At 34.8% G+C, this 20,525-nt stretch overlaps 1 protein-coding gene across 2 annotated transcripts in view; it reads right to left on the bottom strand.

Moving 5' to 3' along the window:
• Positions 1-249: 249 nt before the first annotated feature.
• The window catches only part of LOC110384409 (gremlin-2), a 35,273-nt gene continuing 14,997 nt past the window's right edge, over positions 250-20,525 (bottom strand). The window contains exons 1-2 of one of the 2 annotated variants that reach the window (XM_021345687.3): positions 2,948-3,112; positions 250-2,814 (exon numbers count right to left, since the gene is read on the bottom strand). In XM_021345687.3, coding sequence (XP_021201362.1) covers positions 2,137-2,814; positions 2,948-2,974 — 705 coding nt within the window. In that variant the 5' untranslated portion in view covers positions 2,975-3,112 and the 3' untranslated portion in view covers positions 250-2,136. Of the gene's footprint in view, positions 2,815-2,947; positions 3,113-20,525 lie in introns of those variants that run through there. The other variant, XM_021345688.3, reaches the window with a different exon arrangement.

Raw genomic sequence — 20,525 nt, 5'->3', positions numbered from 1 at the left:
CTTCTGTTTTAATAAACAACTATTATCTGTGTATTTGTGTTGTTTTATTTAGTACAAGATTGCTCCTGCGACTTTTCCTGCACTCTTACTTTCGCGTCACGCTGACAACCACAAATGTTCAAATTCAACTGTCTTAAATGGTTTTTCCAACTTCATACCTATATATTTTGCAGTAAAACACTTCTTACACTTTACAAAATTGGGCGATGAGAAAGGTAGGGACATTGTACTGAAACAAAACCAAAAAAATCAAAACGAACTATTGTTTATTGCTGAAAAAATGGACGAACAATTTGTCAATTTGAAACACAGACTTTATCTTCATATTATGTTCTAAATAATAAAAATAAGTCAACATCGTCAATAGATATGAATTTACAGCCGTATAAAACAATCTCAACGTGGCAATACGAATGTGCTTGCAATTATAGACTCTATATACATGTAATAGTGTCGATAATTGCTTGAAGTAAGTACTCGCAATAGTTGCATGTACTCATGTACTTTATCAAATGGAATAACAGGTTTTATTTAATCAAGACATGGAAACACTGGGAGTCTCGTGATTATATTGTGAATGACATAAGAAACGAATGAGAATACATATTATTTTATACATATTTTGATATTTTTTACAAGAATATTACACGTGGAAACTCAGTATAAATCATCATGTAAAATAGTTACATACAATATTTACCGCTCCTTTCTGTTATTAGATTAATTTAATAAAAAAAGAGGTCTCTTATTAATAGTTGAGAAAGAAATTGAATTGAAAATCAATTTGGACACTACACAATTTAAAATAATTATTGTCTTCAAATATCAATAATTCGTAAATTCACGGTATTGTGTCTAATCACAGTACCGTATTGACACAAATGCCACTAACATACTAATAAACACATTAACTTTACATATTAATTGAATATACGGCCAAAGGTAATCAATGGTTTAGCTATCAATTCATGTAAGAACATGCAATGCTCTAATACATTTCCGTACAAAACATATCGAGTAAAATACAATGGCAAGAATTTCTACAACCTACCACAATGTCTACTTCGGTCTATACAATACTACATTTAACAGTGTTTTAGCTTCCGTCTGCGATCTCAACGACTCTAAATATCTAAGGTAAGTACGTGACAACTGTATATTATGTATAAGCACTCGGCTAATTTAGACCTCTACGAAATATTACAACATCTAGGATAGTAAGTACATACTTATGGCTGCATACGTGGGCACAGACCCCTATGTCAGATCATGTAAATGGGTATATTATGTTAACAGATACACATATAAACAAATGCAAACTTCTTGAGAGCAAACAGAGATCATAATTTTGTTTCGAATTATCATAAAACCTAACGTTACTTTATACTGCATTGAAATATATTTAAATACATATCGTATACCACTACCTACTCATATTTATTGCGAGATAACAAGATGAAACTACGATCAACATTAAATTACCAACTTAGTTATAAGCGTATTCTGTTTTAGCTACAATATCTTTATTATGATACAAAATAAATAAATAACACACGTAGACGTGACGTGAATTAAGTCGCTACTTCTAAATCTCGTTTCAATTTCGTGACTCACCGGTACGCGCAAAGAAACACAATTAACTGTCAAACTATAAACTAGTATCACACATTATTCTGCTGACATCAAGAACACAACTTAAACTCGCAGAATAATCACTTTTCGATAAACGGACATTCACAGGTTTTGTACCAAAACAAATCCTTAATCGATTGGAAGGCCACCGCTATTCTAACACACTAGCTAATTAGTTTCGCTACGAACAATTAAAGCTTTTGCTCGACGACTTGCAGTCGAAGCCGCTCTATTACAATGTAACTCTAAATAGGCATCTAATCTATGCATCACATTACGTCATCCGCATTGACGTATGAGAGCACGGCGTCTCAATTTATTTGACCAGTTCATACAGTCTATACACTGGAGCGTGATCGAAAGCAATCAACGTATCGAGGTTGCATATCAGGCTGCCGGCTGAGACCCGAGCGTCACCTGGAGCGGGACGGCCCGGGAGCAGTGCGGGCAAGCCTCGGCGGTCGCGCCGCCTCTCTAGCTGCAGGCTCCGTCACACTGCCAACGTCAATTCACTCCGACCGGTAAACACTTGCACTGTTTCACCTTCTGTATCCGCTTGCGCCGGAACGGCGGGTTCTGGCCGGGACAACGCAGAGTCACTGTCACCCAGGTGAACTTCTTAGGCCTACAAAACGAACAAGACTTGAAGGCGGGCTGCGGCCGGTCGGCGTTGTTGTCGCGTCGCCGCGGGCCCTTCGGTATGTAAAACGAGTTGCACTGTCCGTAGCAGAATTTGTTTATCACTGTTGTGGGCAGACAGCCCGGTTCTCGGATTTTCTGAACCAAAGGCTCCGTTTTACACCAATCCTCCTTGAGATAATCCTTCTTAGTTACGACCAAAGCATTTTTCGAAGATTTCAATATTTTTCTGAATTCGACTCCTGGGGGTAATTCTGTGGTGTCTTCTTGCTCCGGTAAGGAGACCACCATACCCGTTTCAGAACTGCCATCCCCGAGTTCATTTCTCTGCACAAAAGACGTCGATGATGAAGCAGTGGCCTGTTCAGCTCGCTGTCTCTCCGCGAGAAACCTCTGCACTTGCTCGGTGTCGATGATGTCCAGGATGGAGTCGGTCGGGGTGAAGGGCTTCCTGTTCCCGACACCGGCGCCGGCGCACACTCCGCAAGTCGCCAGGAGGGCTGCAGCCGCCAGCCAAATATGCGATTTCGATAAGTTCTCCATCTGCAACAATAAATATTATCATTAATAAAATATATTAAATTAACAGCAATTAAATTGCTGCCGTTCGAATAAGGCGTCGCGTTAATTTTAGTCCGTAGGCTTCGGGCGAGCGGATGTCGTAGGCTAAACTCACGTTGTATCTAGAGATGGGAGCCAACATGTCGTAGGCAGTGCGTCGGTGTGGAGAGTCCGCGAGCGGCGCGCTGTGTGCGTGAGGGCCGGCCGGCGGAGCGGTAATGAGCGCGAGCGCGGCTGAATGGACCACCGCTCAATGAACGAGAGATGAGTCACGCACCGCGCCTCCGCCACAGAACCGTTACTACCAGTCACCGCGCACAGACGCGACACTTCGCACCACATGTGTTTCGGATTACTATCGCCACAATAGAAACCCTTACAATGCGCTTTCTTTACGTTACGGACATCTGTTTGCAAACAATTGTTTACCTGCCTTCTCGGTAATTACTAAGTAACAAAAAAGTGAACTAGTTAGTTAAACCGATTAAAGTTTTAAACTGTCACTTAATACTTTGCAGCTGCATTTTTTAATGATAAGCCTTTACATTTTTTATACTTGCACCGAATTCAATTGTAAAAATATTTATTAAAACTTTATTTTAACTTCCTATCAATATTTTTCGCAAAACATTTAAGTACCATCCTCAGAGAGGCACCCGAAATTTAGGCATAATTTAGCTTGCATAGTCAAGCAACCAGGTACGATGAGAAAGATTTCCTCACGTATCGCGGTGTGTGCGGCGCCAGGCGCCGGCGCACATGGTGCCCATCTCGACTCAATGCTTCCGCCCATTTGTGCGTCCCACAATGCCCATACAAACTTGAACGTTCCACACCAACCTTCTGCGAACCGTAGGCGCTACGTGGGTGCCAACGTTCAATTACTATTTTTAACAATATAAATAGCCTCTTTTTTCAAAGCCTCTGTGTATTACCGACACCATTCTATATTCGAATAGACAGGAAGTTCGTTCAACTGCATAATAGTTGCAAACTTTTTTTTTGTGAATGACATTCTTAATTTGAAACCGCCATAGTTGAATAAAGAGGTTCTATTTTTGCGTTTTCCATAAATAAATGATGACTACTTACAAAAATGTACGACCTAAATTAACATAAAACAAATAATTTGATTATACCTTCAACACAGGTAATTGAAAGAAAATATATAGATAAGTATAAACTACCTACACTTTATTGGTTTCTGTGAAGGTTTAATTAGAGGTTTGATTTATAATCAAGGCAATCAATCCATTATATTAACATATAACTTGTGCAAATTGTTCGAGCCATTTTAACATGAATATACATGTTATATACTGTACATATGGCATACCAGTAGGTAAATAATGCTTGCATATAAATGATACATGCTCAGGTACAATACATTTCGAAGAATTATTCCGATATTATAAATAACAGTAGGGCATTAATTCTAAAGAATACCACATTCCTTGGCGCAAAGGAAAAACTTTACGACAAAAGGAAGTCCTTTTTAAATCGTTAGTTTATTTTTTCTATTACTACAGGGGCGCTTAGCATACCTTCGCGGTGGAATTTCATTCACTCATTCATTCATGAACGTTTTGTTCACGTAGGGCTGTCAAAAAAATGAGGCCATAATAGGCGTTAAGACGACCCTTAGCGACAGGCCGTCTACGTCGTCCCACGCCTATACAGCGGGCTCCTTTTTTTATTTGTTTATTAGTAGTTTGTTTTTTTTGTTTTTGTTTCAAATGCAAATGTTTTGTTTGTTTTACGCATTACGCACTTTGCTTTTAATAACCCCACGAGATTTTATCAATTTATTTGTTTCTATGTTACGTTCATTGACGTTGTTGCATAAGTATGATGATTATTTATAGCCACATACTAAAATGTTATTTTATCTATATGAAAGTTCAAGTTATGATGAATGCATAATCTTCATTGCAGAAATGAACGAGTTAAAATGACAAGAAAATGTCGCATGTATATGACATGTCGGAAATATTTTTATTTATTTTATTATTCATCATTGCGTAGTTTTACGATAGATGATTACAGGCTTTTATGCAGATGAACACTATTATAATAAATAACTATAGTAATAAATTATGTCTACACTATTATTGACAAATGATAAACACAATTACGATTCACAACTGATTGAGTATTCAAACAATTATTTGTCTTACCATAAATTTTAATAGTGGGACGTACAAATGTGTTATTTCCATTGAAAATCTTATACGTCAGTAATAAACCTAGGCTTTGGTTTTTGGGCACCTAAAATCTCCTGCTTACGAACATTTATTCAGAAAATTGTCCTTAAAATTACAATTTGAATTCTTTAAACAATTTACCATATAATATTACATTATTTACTGTACGGGAGTAACACGCACGTGAAAAATAACAAAAGAAAAAAATATTCTATTTTCAAAATATTGTAAACATTTTTATTGTTTTTATAAACATTTTTACACCAACACTATGACGCTACAGCCTGTATATATCGGGATCCTGTGATGTATGGTCGATACACCTCACAATGTTTGTGAGACGGACTTCTGAGAAGAATCTCAGGAATTACACCATTTTAGTGCTTCAAATGATGTCATACATCAATATTGTTCAATCGTAATATTTTATATGAAACGTTCCGGATGTTATTGTTAACTTTACGTGGTTGCTAATTATTTTATTAATAACCATGACTATTGGTAAACACAGGATAGGTAGGTAATTTCAGTACCTACCTATTACTCAGTTACGTGTTTCAATTGCATGCGTATTTACCTGATAGATATTTTTTGGGAAAATTCAGAATACAAAATGAACGTATGACACATATTTTTACATATTAGGCCTTTGTAGATATGTACGTTGAATATTTCATACTTACGTTTGTTTAGGTACGAATTTCAGTGTTCTTTGTCAAAGACAAATTACAAGTTAAATTGTCCGAAGTGGTTAACTGCACTCATTAATTAATTTCATTTAGTCATCGGTTACATCATCCCGTGCAGTTTCGTTAGGATTTTGACAAAAATACATGGTCGGTCACAGTCAAATAAATAAGCTATTGTTACGTCTGGTTGGGTGCACAACAAGAATGCATTACAAGAAAACCATTTAATCAGCGCAGGAGCATTATTCGTCATTTGAAATGTGTACCGCGACTGGGAGGCGCCGCGGTGTATTGTTGACCATCTATATATCAACTAAGTGTAATCGTCTCCAATCGCTTTGATCAGCGCTTGTATCGCGGCGCCGGCGCACCGCCCGCATTATGCCGCGCGCACAAAAAACGCTCACAGAAAAAGGTAAAGTTCCTCAAACGCCAGGTACAGGCGTTTAATGCGAGCAGACGTATAAATCAAACCGAGGGCTCTAACAACTTATGACATAAAATCCTTTATTATTCACACGGATTCGAATAAAAAAGCTCCGACAGTGAATAGCCGAGCGCGGGCGCAGCGGCGGCCGACGCCACGCATCGAATAACATTATAGGATTAAGAACACTTTTAGTTTCTTTTTGAATGGAACAATTAGAAACGGACGTGATAGGTGTGACAAAAAATAACTTAACCTTTTTGCTCCCATAAGGGATCAGCTTTACATGCAGTGGGCTGCCTAAAATATGATTCTGGGAAATTGGATAAGGTGATGCGCGAAATCGCTTTTTGTGCCTTTTTGTGAGAGAATCGATTCAATATTATAATTAATTGAAAGTTATGTTACCTGCGCGTGTATTAAAATAATAAACAAAATAGTTTATCCGTATCAAACGATTTTATTTTTGACCAACTCGACCCAGCGTCCCACGATAGAGTAAGTAGGGCAAAAACGAACACAACAGATTTTTAATTTGAAAAAGCCTTTTATTCTATGATGGTTAGCGTCTTTATGTAAATTATCTATGCTCAGTAAAGAAATAATAAAAAAAAAAAAACTATAAAAGCGATTATGCACACTCATGTTTCCTGGGAAATTTGATATGGAGATACAAAGACGCCAGTCTAGACTGACCGTCATCTAGGCAATAAAGATGATACCTACTAACACATACGTACACAAACATCGTTTATTTTTAGTAACGTGTGAACGTACTATCAATTAACGTGAATTGAAATTACCTAAATGTATATCGGCTAGTAAAGCATTCCTGTTTTTCTTGACCTAAGAAGGGCCTGGAATTTACTGTGTAGGTACTGTATAGACTGATTTCGTGGATAGATATTTTTCAACATTTAGTTTGAATAAGCTCCTATGGAAATTCAAGGCGTAACGAACGTTATAACATTATTCTTTGTGGTTAAACCTTACTTTTATAAATCGAACTAATTAATTTTGTTAGAAACTGTCACAAAAAAATTTACTATATGACTAATTTTAATACTTTTTTAGGGGAAAAAATATAAATCTGTTAAATGAAATTGTATATTTATTATCCTAAGGCAACATCGAATTGTACAAAAGGTTGCACACAACAACATTCAGTTATTTTCCTAGTTTTGAAGAGATAGAAAGTAACATGACTATCTAAGTGGCTCGCATCCCGCGCAAGTTGTATTCTCGATTCCAACAAACTGGTTATTATGGTGCTTGGCGCCAATAATAGTCTCACAAGCTCTTAAACTATATTACGAATAGTGCATTTGAATGCAACACTTTATTGTATTACCAGTTTCCTCTAGCTATACTAACATAACAAACATTTTTTGTACGTATGTTTGTTTGTTTTTACCCCTAAGGCTCCGAAACTACTGAATCGATTTGAAAAATTCTTTAACAGTCGAAAAGCTATACTCTTCCCGAGTAACATAGGCCATATTTTATCCTGATACAGGCAGTAGGTAGTTCTCATAGGACGCGGGTGAAACCGCAGGAAAACAAAATAAGATTGCATTAGGAAAAATACCTCACGTATTGCTGTATCGGGTAAAATGCAATGACACGGCGTAGAATTTTAGTGCAATTATAATACTTATATTAATAGTATTTTCCTGTTTGTTCGATCTAACTGTGCAAACAACTAATTGATGTACCGACTTCGACTAATGACTGATTGTGTATTTGGTAGACAAGATTAACTGTACATACATTGTTATTACTTTGACCGAGCTAAAGACGGGGACAGTTAAATATACAAGTTAATTAAATAATTATAATCTTTTGTTTCACGGCAAAGATGGTACAGACTTTGTTAGATATGTTACAAAGTAAGCGTTCCAAATAACTTAAGTTATTTTCGTCACAGGTCTCATCAAAAACAACTTAGTCTAGTCTTTAATATAATCATTCATAACGATTTGGAATTCCCTTAAATTATTACAAATATAAAATCCCTGCATAAACAAATACTTACTGATATCAGTATTACGTAAATATCCATTACAAAATAACTGTGACCGCAATACTCGTCATCAAAAAGGAAATCCGAATACTTATTGAACTTAACTTAGATAATTAAGAATTGCAATTTTTTTTTTCTCATGTTTAGAAAAAAAATGTATCGTTAATGTTTTTTTTTTTAATATTCCAATTCTTAAACTTTTTCAAATTATGAACTAAAATTATTGTTTATTTACGCATACAACTATTTCAAAGCTACTCGTAAATCCACATTTTCGAGTAAAGAAATCATGTTTTAATATAGACTATGATTCAAACTGTGACTGATTGACATTCACAAAATATAAAACCATGACTCTCGTCCAGAATTTTCCTGCTATACCCATGAATTAACCACGTACAGTAGACCACCAGGCTTACCGATTACAATTGACGCAACCACTAGCTCTCTAATACCGAACATAGGCCCATTACGTCACACTTTATTGTTATTGTTTATTCGTCATTCAACAGTAATTAAATCACTGATGCAAACAATGTTTGTAAGGAAAAACTATGATTTAAATTTTGGGTTGATTTAAATTGTTGCATCGCCAAAATTAGTTTATAATACGTAATTTTATCTACGATTAATCGGGATATGCCTAGTGAATTCGTGCCTACGTGATGCTATGTAGGTATACACTTTCACTGACGTAATTTCTAATAAAATGGATAGATAGTTTTTTTTCTTATCTGAGAACATAAACTTTATCGATTATTTATCTATTGAGTTTCTTAAAAGCCTAGTAAAATAATAGAATTAAAAACACATATGATAATCGCCAAAACTGTAGTTCCACTTTTGCCCTCTTTACTCATTTCGTTCATCATTAAAAAGTGTCACAAAAGTAAAACCGTGACCAAAAATAATATTAAAAAAAAACTAATTAGTGAAATCAGTAAAGGTGTTTTTGGTTACTTCATGCTCTTAGTTATTAATGCCGTCGTGGTAGCAGTTGTTAATTTCACTGCGTTCCTATTTCTCCCCCTTATGTTTCTCCTTCCTTCATAAACTTATAAAGGCTTTTACCGAGAAAAATAAATTAAGCAGTAGCTTCCGTTGTAGATTTGAAACAATATTATTTTGCTACGAAGCGCTTTTACCAAATAAGATCTAACCATTATTTTAAAATCGTGAAATAGGTATGTATCATACACATTATATGAGTCGTTTTTTTAATCAGCAGCCTTTTTATACATATACTTCTTCTCAAAACCTAGCAATTAATTTTATCTTCATACCTTTTCCACTAAATTCTAATTTAAAAACAACCCTTTAAAGACCAGACGTTATGACATATAACATTCCATAACCATGAGGCATTGTGAAGAGAGGCCTAAATAAAAAATCGGAGATATTTTTACACATAATAAGTTCGGAAATGCCGACACAAATACTCAGATATTATATTGAAGTGGGTCTGAAGCATTGAATGCTCTAGCTAATGAACGCTAACGGATATGTATTCAAAACGACAAATAACGAATTCATGGAAATCTTATAGAAATTGTTTAAATGATTAAGTATTGCCTGGGTATTTAGAAAAAAAGTATGACGAGTTTGTTACCAGTAATGGTAAAGCTCTGCTCTGCAGATTTCCAAATTACTATTTCGGTTTTGGTAAAGTTCTTGATTAGAATTTATATTTTGGTAACAGTAAAAGTTGCCTTAAAATGTGTATTTGGCGATGAGTATTATTTTACTTTATTAAGATATAGTATTTTGATCATACTTTTGAGTCATAATTCCTAACAAAAAAATAAAAAACCAAAACATTATATTCATCCTGCCAAACCATCATACCTGCACACATTATTATCGGCGCTAACACACGTCATTATTAACACTAATCAAATTAAATAAACCACAGGAAAGGTTACGTCTAAACTAATTAATAACCTATAAACAAAAATCCGATGACATAATTTGCCTATTTCACCGAAACCTCACACATTACCGACGTAACTAATTTTTAAACAGTTAAAATGTCGGGTATTTCACGCCGAGCCTTTGTGGTTAAAACAAAATGATTTATTAGTCACATTAAAATAAAATAAAACATGTCTACCTAATTGTGGGTTAGTCATAAACATGTTTTAATGTTTTGGTGAAGTTACAAGTTGTTTTTTTTTATGTAAATTGTTGGTGTCATATTACATAGATCGCGTTTAAGATAGGGAAATATGTAGGATTCTTCGAAAACTATGTGCAATAGTAATTTTACTAGATCAAAAAGGAAACAGCATAGAGGAAGATCTTTTTGAGATATAGACAAAGTTTACCAAGCGTCACACCATAATCTGGATAAATAAAATAATTTTTAATCCGTTCTGTCCGAGTGAACTTTCGCAGGAAATATTAAAGGATTAAGTTTAAAATAATCAAAAACATAATTATTATGATAATTATATTATTTGTTACGCACAAAGAAGTAACAAGATTTTACGCACGCTTATAACCTGTAGGTACCCATTCATTAATGTAGTTTTAAGACACACAATAGCGTTAATTATACAAAGTGTAGCAACTAAATACCTATAGTAGAAAAGATTTCGATTTTAAACGGGGCCTTAATTTTGTGTTCATAGTATTACTAATACAACAAATAAAAAAAACAACGATAACTTAAATATAAAAAAATACTATAAAATATTAACAAATTTGATAGTTAAAAAGTAATACGGATATAGTGGAAGGTGGATGGAAAGAAACGATGGATGGATGGTGTAAGAATCGACATGGCTAGAAAGAACTTTTCTTGTGAGATTTCGGCAGATACAGGAGTATGGAAGAAGAAAACAAGCTGCGCTGACCCCATATAAAATAGGGATAAGGGCAGGAGGATGACGATGAGTAAAATCACTTTAGTTTCTTTTACAAACACCTATATCGATAAAGCGTCACAAAAAGCTTACACGAATAGTGATGCGACAGTTAACACAGTCGTCATAACATCTGCATAATACCCGCCTGCCGTCGCCCCATACATTAATTCATTATAAACAATTCTTAGTTAAATTGCACCTGTAATTTGTAGTGTTCAGTCGTGCGTTAACTCGAAGTGTCATTATGTCATGACATTTACTGCGCCGGAGCACGATTTAGCATAACAAATAATAGACGTGATACATTTTGTTGTGAATACATGGTGTGGTATGTTTCCGGATGGATGTGAGCTTTTATGGGGAATATGGGCAAGTATGGTGTGTCAGAGTCAAATGTTTGTATTTCAAATTGGCCTTATGAAATTTTACACTACTTTGACGGTTCCAAAAAGTTGTACTCGTGCAGAATAGCCGGCAAGAATCTTCATATGCCTATTCCTATTTGTGCATTAAACGTCATAATCATCATCATCATCTCAGCTATAGGACGTCCACTGCTGAACATAGGCCTCCCCTTTTGATCTTGATACCTGTTAGAAGCGACCTGCATCCAGCGTCTTCGACACGCATTAAACGTAACTTAATGTAAAGAATTTATGTTTTCAGTTTGATGTACCTACTTATATGCACGTAATTTCAAAGTTAGCATTTGACACTTACCTACACCAATTTTACAGTTAACAGCTGTCAGTTTAATTTTCAAGGGAAAATACCGTTGCATATAGACATTGTCTGTCGTTTATCATAAGAAGTAAGGATATCGCGTGATTTATATCGTAGATTCCAACTTTACAGCTACAGTTTTCAACTTAAGTTATTGTTTTTAAAATGGCTTTAAAACTTTTCTTGTTCTATTCAAAGTTTTGTTTTAAAGTATTTCACGGGTGAAGTAGTCACAGTTGGAGATCAAACTTGAAGCGTTTGCTAACAACAGTTGGAACTTTGTCAAATTAACTTTTAAAAGAAGATGTTCAACTTGTAAAGTTTTAGTAAGGTATTTTAAGTTTCGTAAAGTTTAAATAGAAATATGTTATCTGAGTACCTATTATTTTCTCATTTTTTTCATGTTATTCTTTTTTCCTTGTTTACATGTTATCCTTTTGTTTGATTGACAGAAAATATGTAATGTTTAAATACTTATTTTACAGATAGTGCAACTATCATTTTTGAACTTCATTTTCCACACAAAACTTTTTAGAGCATTTCCGTGCCCCCATAGTCAAAATGAAGTTATAAATCAATCTAAATAAATCATTCAAAATTCCTCTTTGGATCAAAAGCATAACATACAAAGGAATAACTTGAATCCCCACTACATTATTACTCGTCTAATAATACTTAGCAGCCACAATCCTAATTCACAACATTAGTTCGAACTCAACTCATGCGCATACATTTTGGTTTTATCATAAACACATTATCGGCGGATAGGCTAGGAGGACTGGCGCCGTATTAACTAATAATAGATAATTTACAGCAATACTGAGAAGTTAGGGGAACTGCCGAATCTTATTTCAGTTGAAGTCGAGCTTACTTTCCGCGGTCAATATATGGATGGGTGACCATGTGTATAACATCGTTCTTTCCTAAGCAACTAGGTTTCGTAGGCAAGAACTGATTGCTTAGGATATCTTAAAATTTTTCAAATGCTTTTATGATTTTTTCGCCTAATTCAATTCTTGAAACACAAAATACCTAGTACCTACCTACTAATATTATAAATGCGAAAATTTATAAAGACCTATCTATGTATGGTCTGTATGTTTGTTACTTTTTCACGTAAAACAAAATGAGTCTTAAAAAGTAGATGACTCTTAAGAAAGGCAGTAATTTACTTTAGAGATCAGAATCAAATTACTACTTTTTGATCATGAGCGAAAAGTAATTCCTTCCAGACAAATTGCCTATAACAAATCAACTACTCTCAAAGTTCGCTAGACTTCACCCACGTGTAACTGGTCAATTAACAGCTTTGATGCATTTTTCCTCAAACAAGTCTGTACTTTGACCTCCTAGTTACGCCAACAAGATGATACGACAAGATTCTTGTACCTTGAACTTGGCAGTTTCAAGTAGGCCTGATAAGAATTTTGATATAAAAATGCCTTGTTATGTGTCATAAGGACAATATTTGTATGGGAAAACTAGGTTAAGTTCATGATGGCACTGATGGAAGAAAAATCGTAAACTATAATAGATGCAAAACTTAGCCAGCTAATAGATTTATATACGATAGAAAAGCCACACGATACCTAAAGTTTGATCCAAAAGTAAATTAAGCTTTATAAACGTCAAACAATATAGAAATACCAATACAAAGTCTACTGTCTTTAAGTAAAACAGCCCAGCTACTTAGCTACGCAAGACTTATTGTAGTGCACAGGTGCACTCTCTTTTTCCTTAAATCTGACCCAACCTTTTCCCGACCAATCAATCACCCAAATTGAGTCTCTGGGCTCCTTTGTGCAAGTTTTTCAAACCCAAAGAAACTTTGCCCAACCCGGGAATCGAACTCAAAACCTCGTTCTGTGTGGACAGCATTCGCCCTATGCTATCAATACCCTACCAATAAATAACCAAACTAGCATCAAACAAAATCTAGCTCTGCATAGCACATTTATTACACCAAGCTTAGACGGTCCGTCGATCAATATACTACCCATCTGTCCGTTTGAGATCGCACTAAAACATTGTCTGATAACCGAATAAACAGACTGACTCACCGATCTATACATACGTGACGTCTATGCGAGTGAACACAACAAGTCCATTGCAATTCTGTTTGGGGATACGTACTAATGTTCTCACTAGGTGTTCCCTGTGATTTCAACCTTGTCGTGCGAATTACTGCTCGTTTTCGGATAAGAGGTAGGTAGTATATATATTGTTCAGCTAATAGCAAGCTTTTTAACTGCCTAGTTTCATTATAATCTGTTCAATATTGTATGCGTAATAATTACCAAAGTTTCGGTTTCAAAACAAAATCTTTGCCTGACAGTGATAAAAAATTTTAGTATAAAGATTTTATATCTGAAAAAAGACGGGTGTATTAGCGTGAACTTATAATCCATGAACGCACTAATCTAAAGTATGGAAAATACTCATAGTAGTAGATGTTCGATAACATGGTATTGAACTGTTCCGTGGTATTGGATCATCTGTTATATCTTAATGGAAATTTTGCAGATAATGGATAGATTAGAATGATCTTGTAGGAACGATAAGCTGTTCGTGTTCGTTGCAGAGCATCTTTATTATTTTAGGGGACTAAGAAAAATACCAAACTACAAATTAATAGGCCATTATCAGGTTACTATTTTTAGAATTATTTGGGTACTATTTTATACTTAATATACAATTTACGACTTTAGAAGGTTTTCGACATTTCGAAGTTTTTATGCAATTCTAACATCGTTTGTGTCACAGTGGTCACCAACAGTACCTAAATGAGAATTATTTCTGGAATCACGTAAGAACAAGCTGTACATTTATTTAAAAAAAAAATCTCGTACCACATCAAGCAATGGAGACAAACCAGACGCGCGTCATAATGCGTTCAGGAAAATTTGGCAGAAGATACACTGTTATCAGACTGCCCGAGATTTAATACTCTAATCTATACCACAACACGCCCCGTTAGCATCTGCATACAACTCCTAATATCTTATAGCCATCGTCAAAGATAAAATATAATATATGGCGTGATTCAACGATTCCGGCTTCCGTGATAGCCGTGAACTTGAATGTATTTTGGTGAAAACTATTTGGGATTATCTGATGTAGATTGTGAAGTACCATTACCTTGTAATCTTTGCGTTAGTGATGTTTCTCAAGATTGAGGAAGGTTATGACACATCAATTCTTATTATACGACGGACAGACAGAAAGACACTTCATATTTACATATAATAGTAGTCATCCTCCGAGCCTTTTTCCCAACTATGTTGGCGTCGGCTTCCAGTCTAACAGGATGTAGCTGAGTATCAGTGCTTTACAAGAAGCGACTGCCCTGCCTGACCTCCTCAACCCAGTTATCCGGACAACCCAGTACCCCTTTTATAATATCAGTAAGGACAATTATTTCTGTAAGACAATTTTACAATTCCTCTTTTGCTAATAAAGCAAAACTATGATGCCATGTTTCAGAGCATAAGCAGCTACGATACAACACATCTGCTTATGTTTTAACTATAAACAATGAAGGGAATATTTTGTCTGACTTAACTATTGCACTTTGCTCTTAATAGTTAAACAAAAATTCCATACAGGAAATCCCCTTACATGTTACTGAGTAACTATTACATAGACATAGGTATATGTTATGTTACCGATTTCATCATTCAATTGAAAGCAGTTCTGTGAACTTATTGCACTATTTATTTATTTATCATTTAAAGGTAAGGCCGCATTATTAATATTAAATAATGCATTTAATTACCGCCTTTGATATTAATGTAAATAAGCTGTTTACAAGCAACCTGTATGTATTTATTCTTCTCACAAGTCTAAACACTAATTGATGTATGTTATTGGATTTTTATTACCTATTAATTGCAAATGGAGTTTGGAGGAAAATATATGTTCTTGAGTGTAGGAATGTGATATATATTTCTCTCAGTAATTCTTATATAATAAGTAAAGTATAGGTGCCTTGGCGTCGTCTTTATGTTAAGATCTTTCAAACTTTGCGACGTATTTTTATACGGTTTTGCCAAAATGCTTATAAATACATTCAAGAAGTAGTTAAAGGTATTGCAGCTAAGAAACGCTTAACGCGGTTGGTCTGTTGATTGGTGACCTTCTATGACATGACGAGTTCCTCCATGTTTCGGAACTATTTCGAAGGCCCGTTAAAACCCGGCTGTAGTTTGTAATCAGAAGCAAGAAAGTGATATCAACGGTTGCCTAGGTAACCGATTGACCGATCCAACTGATTTTATTACAAGCTAAACATACTGCCATTTAGTAAAATAAGATTCTAAAGGTAACCTTGCTTTATATTTTGCAGAAGCCTTGACCGTAGTCAATAAAAATACAATCGCACAGTCCACAGATAACAGAAATTGCAAAACATTCAGTTTTAAAGCCTAGTAACAATTTTATTTGGTTCTTATTTAACCTTATATGGGAACTCGAAGGATGCCGTAAACTAGATTATGTTATTTTTAAACATCATACGTAAAAAAATATTTGTATTGCGATCTGTGTGGTCTTAAAGTTAATTAATGTTTATCTTAAGAAACCGATTTAATTTCGTTAAAATTTATTTTATTTTATTGGAGTGGCTGGAAGAGTTTAAGTACTTAGCAATCGCCTGTCATTTTTATAGAACGACTTCATACCTTGGTTATTCATGATTCCACCGCGGACCTAAATTAATTTCGTCATACTTAGGTTTTAGATGAAAAGTGTCAGGAGACCAATATATCAGAATTATACGATGGACATTTTGTAAGGACATTTTAAGGTAAGGGACCAATTAATATTTTTATAATCTCTTAATTTATTAAGCAGAACAGGTCTGGGGGTGCATCTAAATACCTACTTACCTTTTACAAAATTAAATAAATGTTAAATATTTATCATCGGTCCCTTGTAATCTCGGTCCATTGTTGGCCATAGACCACCACACATGCATCATGCTGTTCTATATTAAAAAAATTGCAAATCACGTTTATTCCTTTTTTAAATCCAAACTATTTTAAATTCATTTGTTTGTATGAAACAGCCAGCAAACTCGGTATTCAACAAAAGGTATCATTAGTCCGATTAGTCGATTATTCAATCGGATCGAATGAATCGATTGCGACAGATCTGTCAGTCAAACGGATTGTTGAACGGTTCGGCACGTTTGTGGCTGGCGAGTTTTTGTGCAGTGAAGTCATAACCCATAATATCGTCCTTGTTAAGGGGAACACCTTATACCCAATTATAATGATATTGCATAAGAGTCTTGACTATGACTTAATAGATTATAACAATATTCATTATTCATTAATAGGTAACTGTTTTTTTCCTAAATTCATGGATATTATGTTAATTTTAAATATTAGGCAAAGTCAAGATTAGATTTTTCTCAATACACTTCAAGTCGTCACTTGCGCGAGTTATGTTACCTAAAAGTCACCTACGTAATAATGAACTACTTACCTACATCTTAAAATTAACGAATTTAAATATAAATTAGATAGTAAAATTAACTGGTCTTTATCGCAGACATCAGTTCAGTAGTTATTAAAATAATAATAGTAGAGAAACACTTACATCATGCATATGCACTTACCTATACAAACAACAAACGTGGAAAATACTTAAAATTCATAGAAAACAACTCTAAATCCAACCATTTTTTGCTACAAAAATGAAATGAAAACAAACTTTATAGACTATTGTTTCAAAATTCTCACAATTAATAAAACTCGACGTTCACAAAAAAAAAAAACAATTATTTGCAAAATAACACATTCTTATATACGTGAGATGCATTTGAAATAACGTATCGAAAAACTAAATATTTTACTTGGTTATAATAGATTTCTTCGAAATTAGAGGTACATTTTTGATTGAAATCTTAAATTAACTAAGCAGCGGTCATTTACCTAATTATATCTTTGCTAGGACGGAAACTATTCACCTTACTTACATACCTATTCACACGTAAACATTAGTCACTAAGTTAAATATAAATTCTTTTAACAATTATACATTATGAACTTCAAAATTTTGCCAAAACATCGTGTTCAATCTTATATCAGCCACTAAATTCTCGAGTCTACCCCTTAAATAAAAACTAGTTTATTCCCTAACACTACAGTTAGGCGATATCAGTCAGTATAATTACCAGCTGATGGAAGATAAGGTGCGCGTGAGTTTAGAACATGCAGGCTCTGGACTCCTTGACAGACAAGTGTCACGAAGTCTGGCGAAAATCAGGCCAGGTCCATACAATGACGTCAGTATTTTTAGGTACTAACTCGTGGATACTTGCAAGTTGCCTTGAAAGTTGGGTATAACGTGACCAACATAAGAAAGATTTTGACTTTTTCAAAAATATGTATCGAGTGTGAAAAACATCACAGGAATCCACTTTTCTGAATATTTCCTAACCTTTCTAAACCGCGGTCTCTTGTTATACCCAAGCAAACAATAAGTTTCTTCGATAGATCCTGAGCATTTGCACTCTTCAGAAACCCTCACATAATGGCCCAACGTTGGCTTAGTTGGGGTTTGGGGCCAATGCCTAAGTATACATTGGGCAAACATTGGGACCAAGACTTGGAACCACAGCGTCATACAAAGGTGTGATAAGACCACATTATGTCACGTGCCTAAAGATCACGGCCACGATTAACTACACACCTTTCAATACGAATTATGTTATTAATATTATTTTGACATAACATATTTTGGTGTTATTTATTCGGAGTTTTTTGTGTAAAGATTTTCTTGGATCAATTGCTGCAGGATCAGAGTAATTTTTAATTTATAACTTAGGTATGTATGTATTACAAACTAAAAAATATATGTAGATAATAAAATTCTTACAATTCTTAATTCGATAAATAATTATTACTATGTAGTATTAGATAAGTCGTGTTATGGAATTTTTAGTGCTTAGTAAAATCTATGATGAGTTTGCACATACCTTATGACTAAGTGTAGGTATTTATAGTCTAGTCACGGTAGTTCAGCATAAAATTCCTATTGCCCTAGGTTATGAAACTTCCTATGAAACAAACACATGATTAAAAATTTTCCTCGTGTTCCAAGACATTGCAAACTTTTGTCAAATTATTTATGTGTGATATCAATCATTTTCAAATATTTCTTTACACAGCACACGTCATATTCAGAGACATTCTAATAAGCACTTACAAATGATCATGAGCACGAAAATGACATAAACAAACAAACGTTCCAAATATGCAAATTATTTAACAAGACAGCTCGGTTAACACATTTTAAAGAAATCATGAACACAATCGAACACAAGTTGGCAACAGCTGCACGAATTCAGTAAATGTCCATTATAAATCACGTTTGAATCGAATTCCTACAGTAATCCTAACCCTCACAGAGTAAAATACGATCGTATTACGTAAAAAGTGTTGCAGCTGCGTGCCAAAACGCCCTCACGTAACTTAGATATAAGTACAATGTTTACATACTGCAGAATACATGATAAATTAAAATTATCAGCCCACTATACATCAAGTGTGCTGTTACAAATCCGCCTACTGCCTCCGCTGGAATCGAACCCACAACTCCACCTACATTATGCTGAATGTCGATATCTCAAACTTGAAAACGAAGAGGAAAAACATACGAGAAATGAAAACCCACACAAGTAAACTGATTGTGGTTGTATCAAGTGATTCTTATCCAAAGTTTTGTTATCCGTGGTTACACTGCGCGACCATTTTTGGAAGTGACATCATAACATTGTTTTTCACTATAAATGACGGCATATTAAATTAACACGTGTACACAATCTAAAAGAGAGCACTTTAACTTTTTTGTTGATGTTTTTACGATCGAATAATTTGTGGGAGACAAAAAATAATCGAATGTGGTTCTATCAGTTATGAGTCAACGTCGGGAAAACTACTGGGTTTGGCTTGCCGCCGGCACGCAGACGAAATACATTATTTTAACGGATTTTTATTACCTAATCATGATGGCATAACGGTGACTTATGGCTATTATCGAACTTGCTTTGAATATTAAGTATAAACCAGCGTAAACATTGATCGTTTTCTTTTTTAACCGACTTCCCAAAAAGGAGGAGGTTCTCAATTCGTCGGGATCTTTTTTTTTTTATGTATGTTCACCGATTACTCGGAGACGCCTGGACCGATTTGCAAAATTTTTTTTTTGTTTAATAGGGTTTACCTCCCAGGTGGTCCCATAGTCACCAGGTCAGGATCTGATGATGGAAACCCTGAGAAATCGAGGGCAACTTTCGAAAATTGTAGGCATACGTAGGGTAAAAGCTTGACACTAAGGCGTATGTCTGATAACACTATGCAGTGGTGAAGATTTGAAGCTGACCTGATGATGAAGTCCAGAGAAGGTTGAGGGAACTTGAACAATGAATGTGTAAACTACCTCGTGCTTGGGCTTATTTTGTTCGTATTGACAAGACCTTTGCAACAGTGTAGGTTTGAAGCTGACCTGATGATGGAGACCAGAGAAGGTCGAGGGAACTCGACATTTGAATATGTAAACTACCTCGTGTTTGGGCTTATATTGTTCGTATTGATAAGAACTTTACACTTATGCGGATAGTGACAACTATGCTTGTCACTGAAAAGCTAAAAATAAAAAACTTTTTACAAAAAAATAAAACCGACTCCCAAAAACACTGAAAAGCAAAAAAAAACTATTCTTAGGTGCATCGGCCTAGAAGTCGGTGGCGAAATA

This window comes from Helicoverpa armigera, chromosome 13, assembly GCF_030705265.1.
Source record: "Helicoverpa armigera isolate CAAS_96S chromosome 13, ASM3070526v1, whole genome shotgun sequence".
Taxonomy (NCBI): Eukaryota; Metazoa; Arthropoda; class Insecta; order Lepidoptera; family Noctuidae; genus Helicoverpa; species Helicoverpa armigera.
Note: the sequence above shows the minus strand (reverse complement) of the source record. Positions and strands in the feature narration are given on the sequence as shown.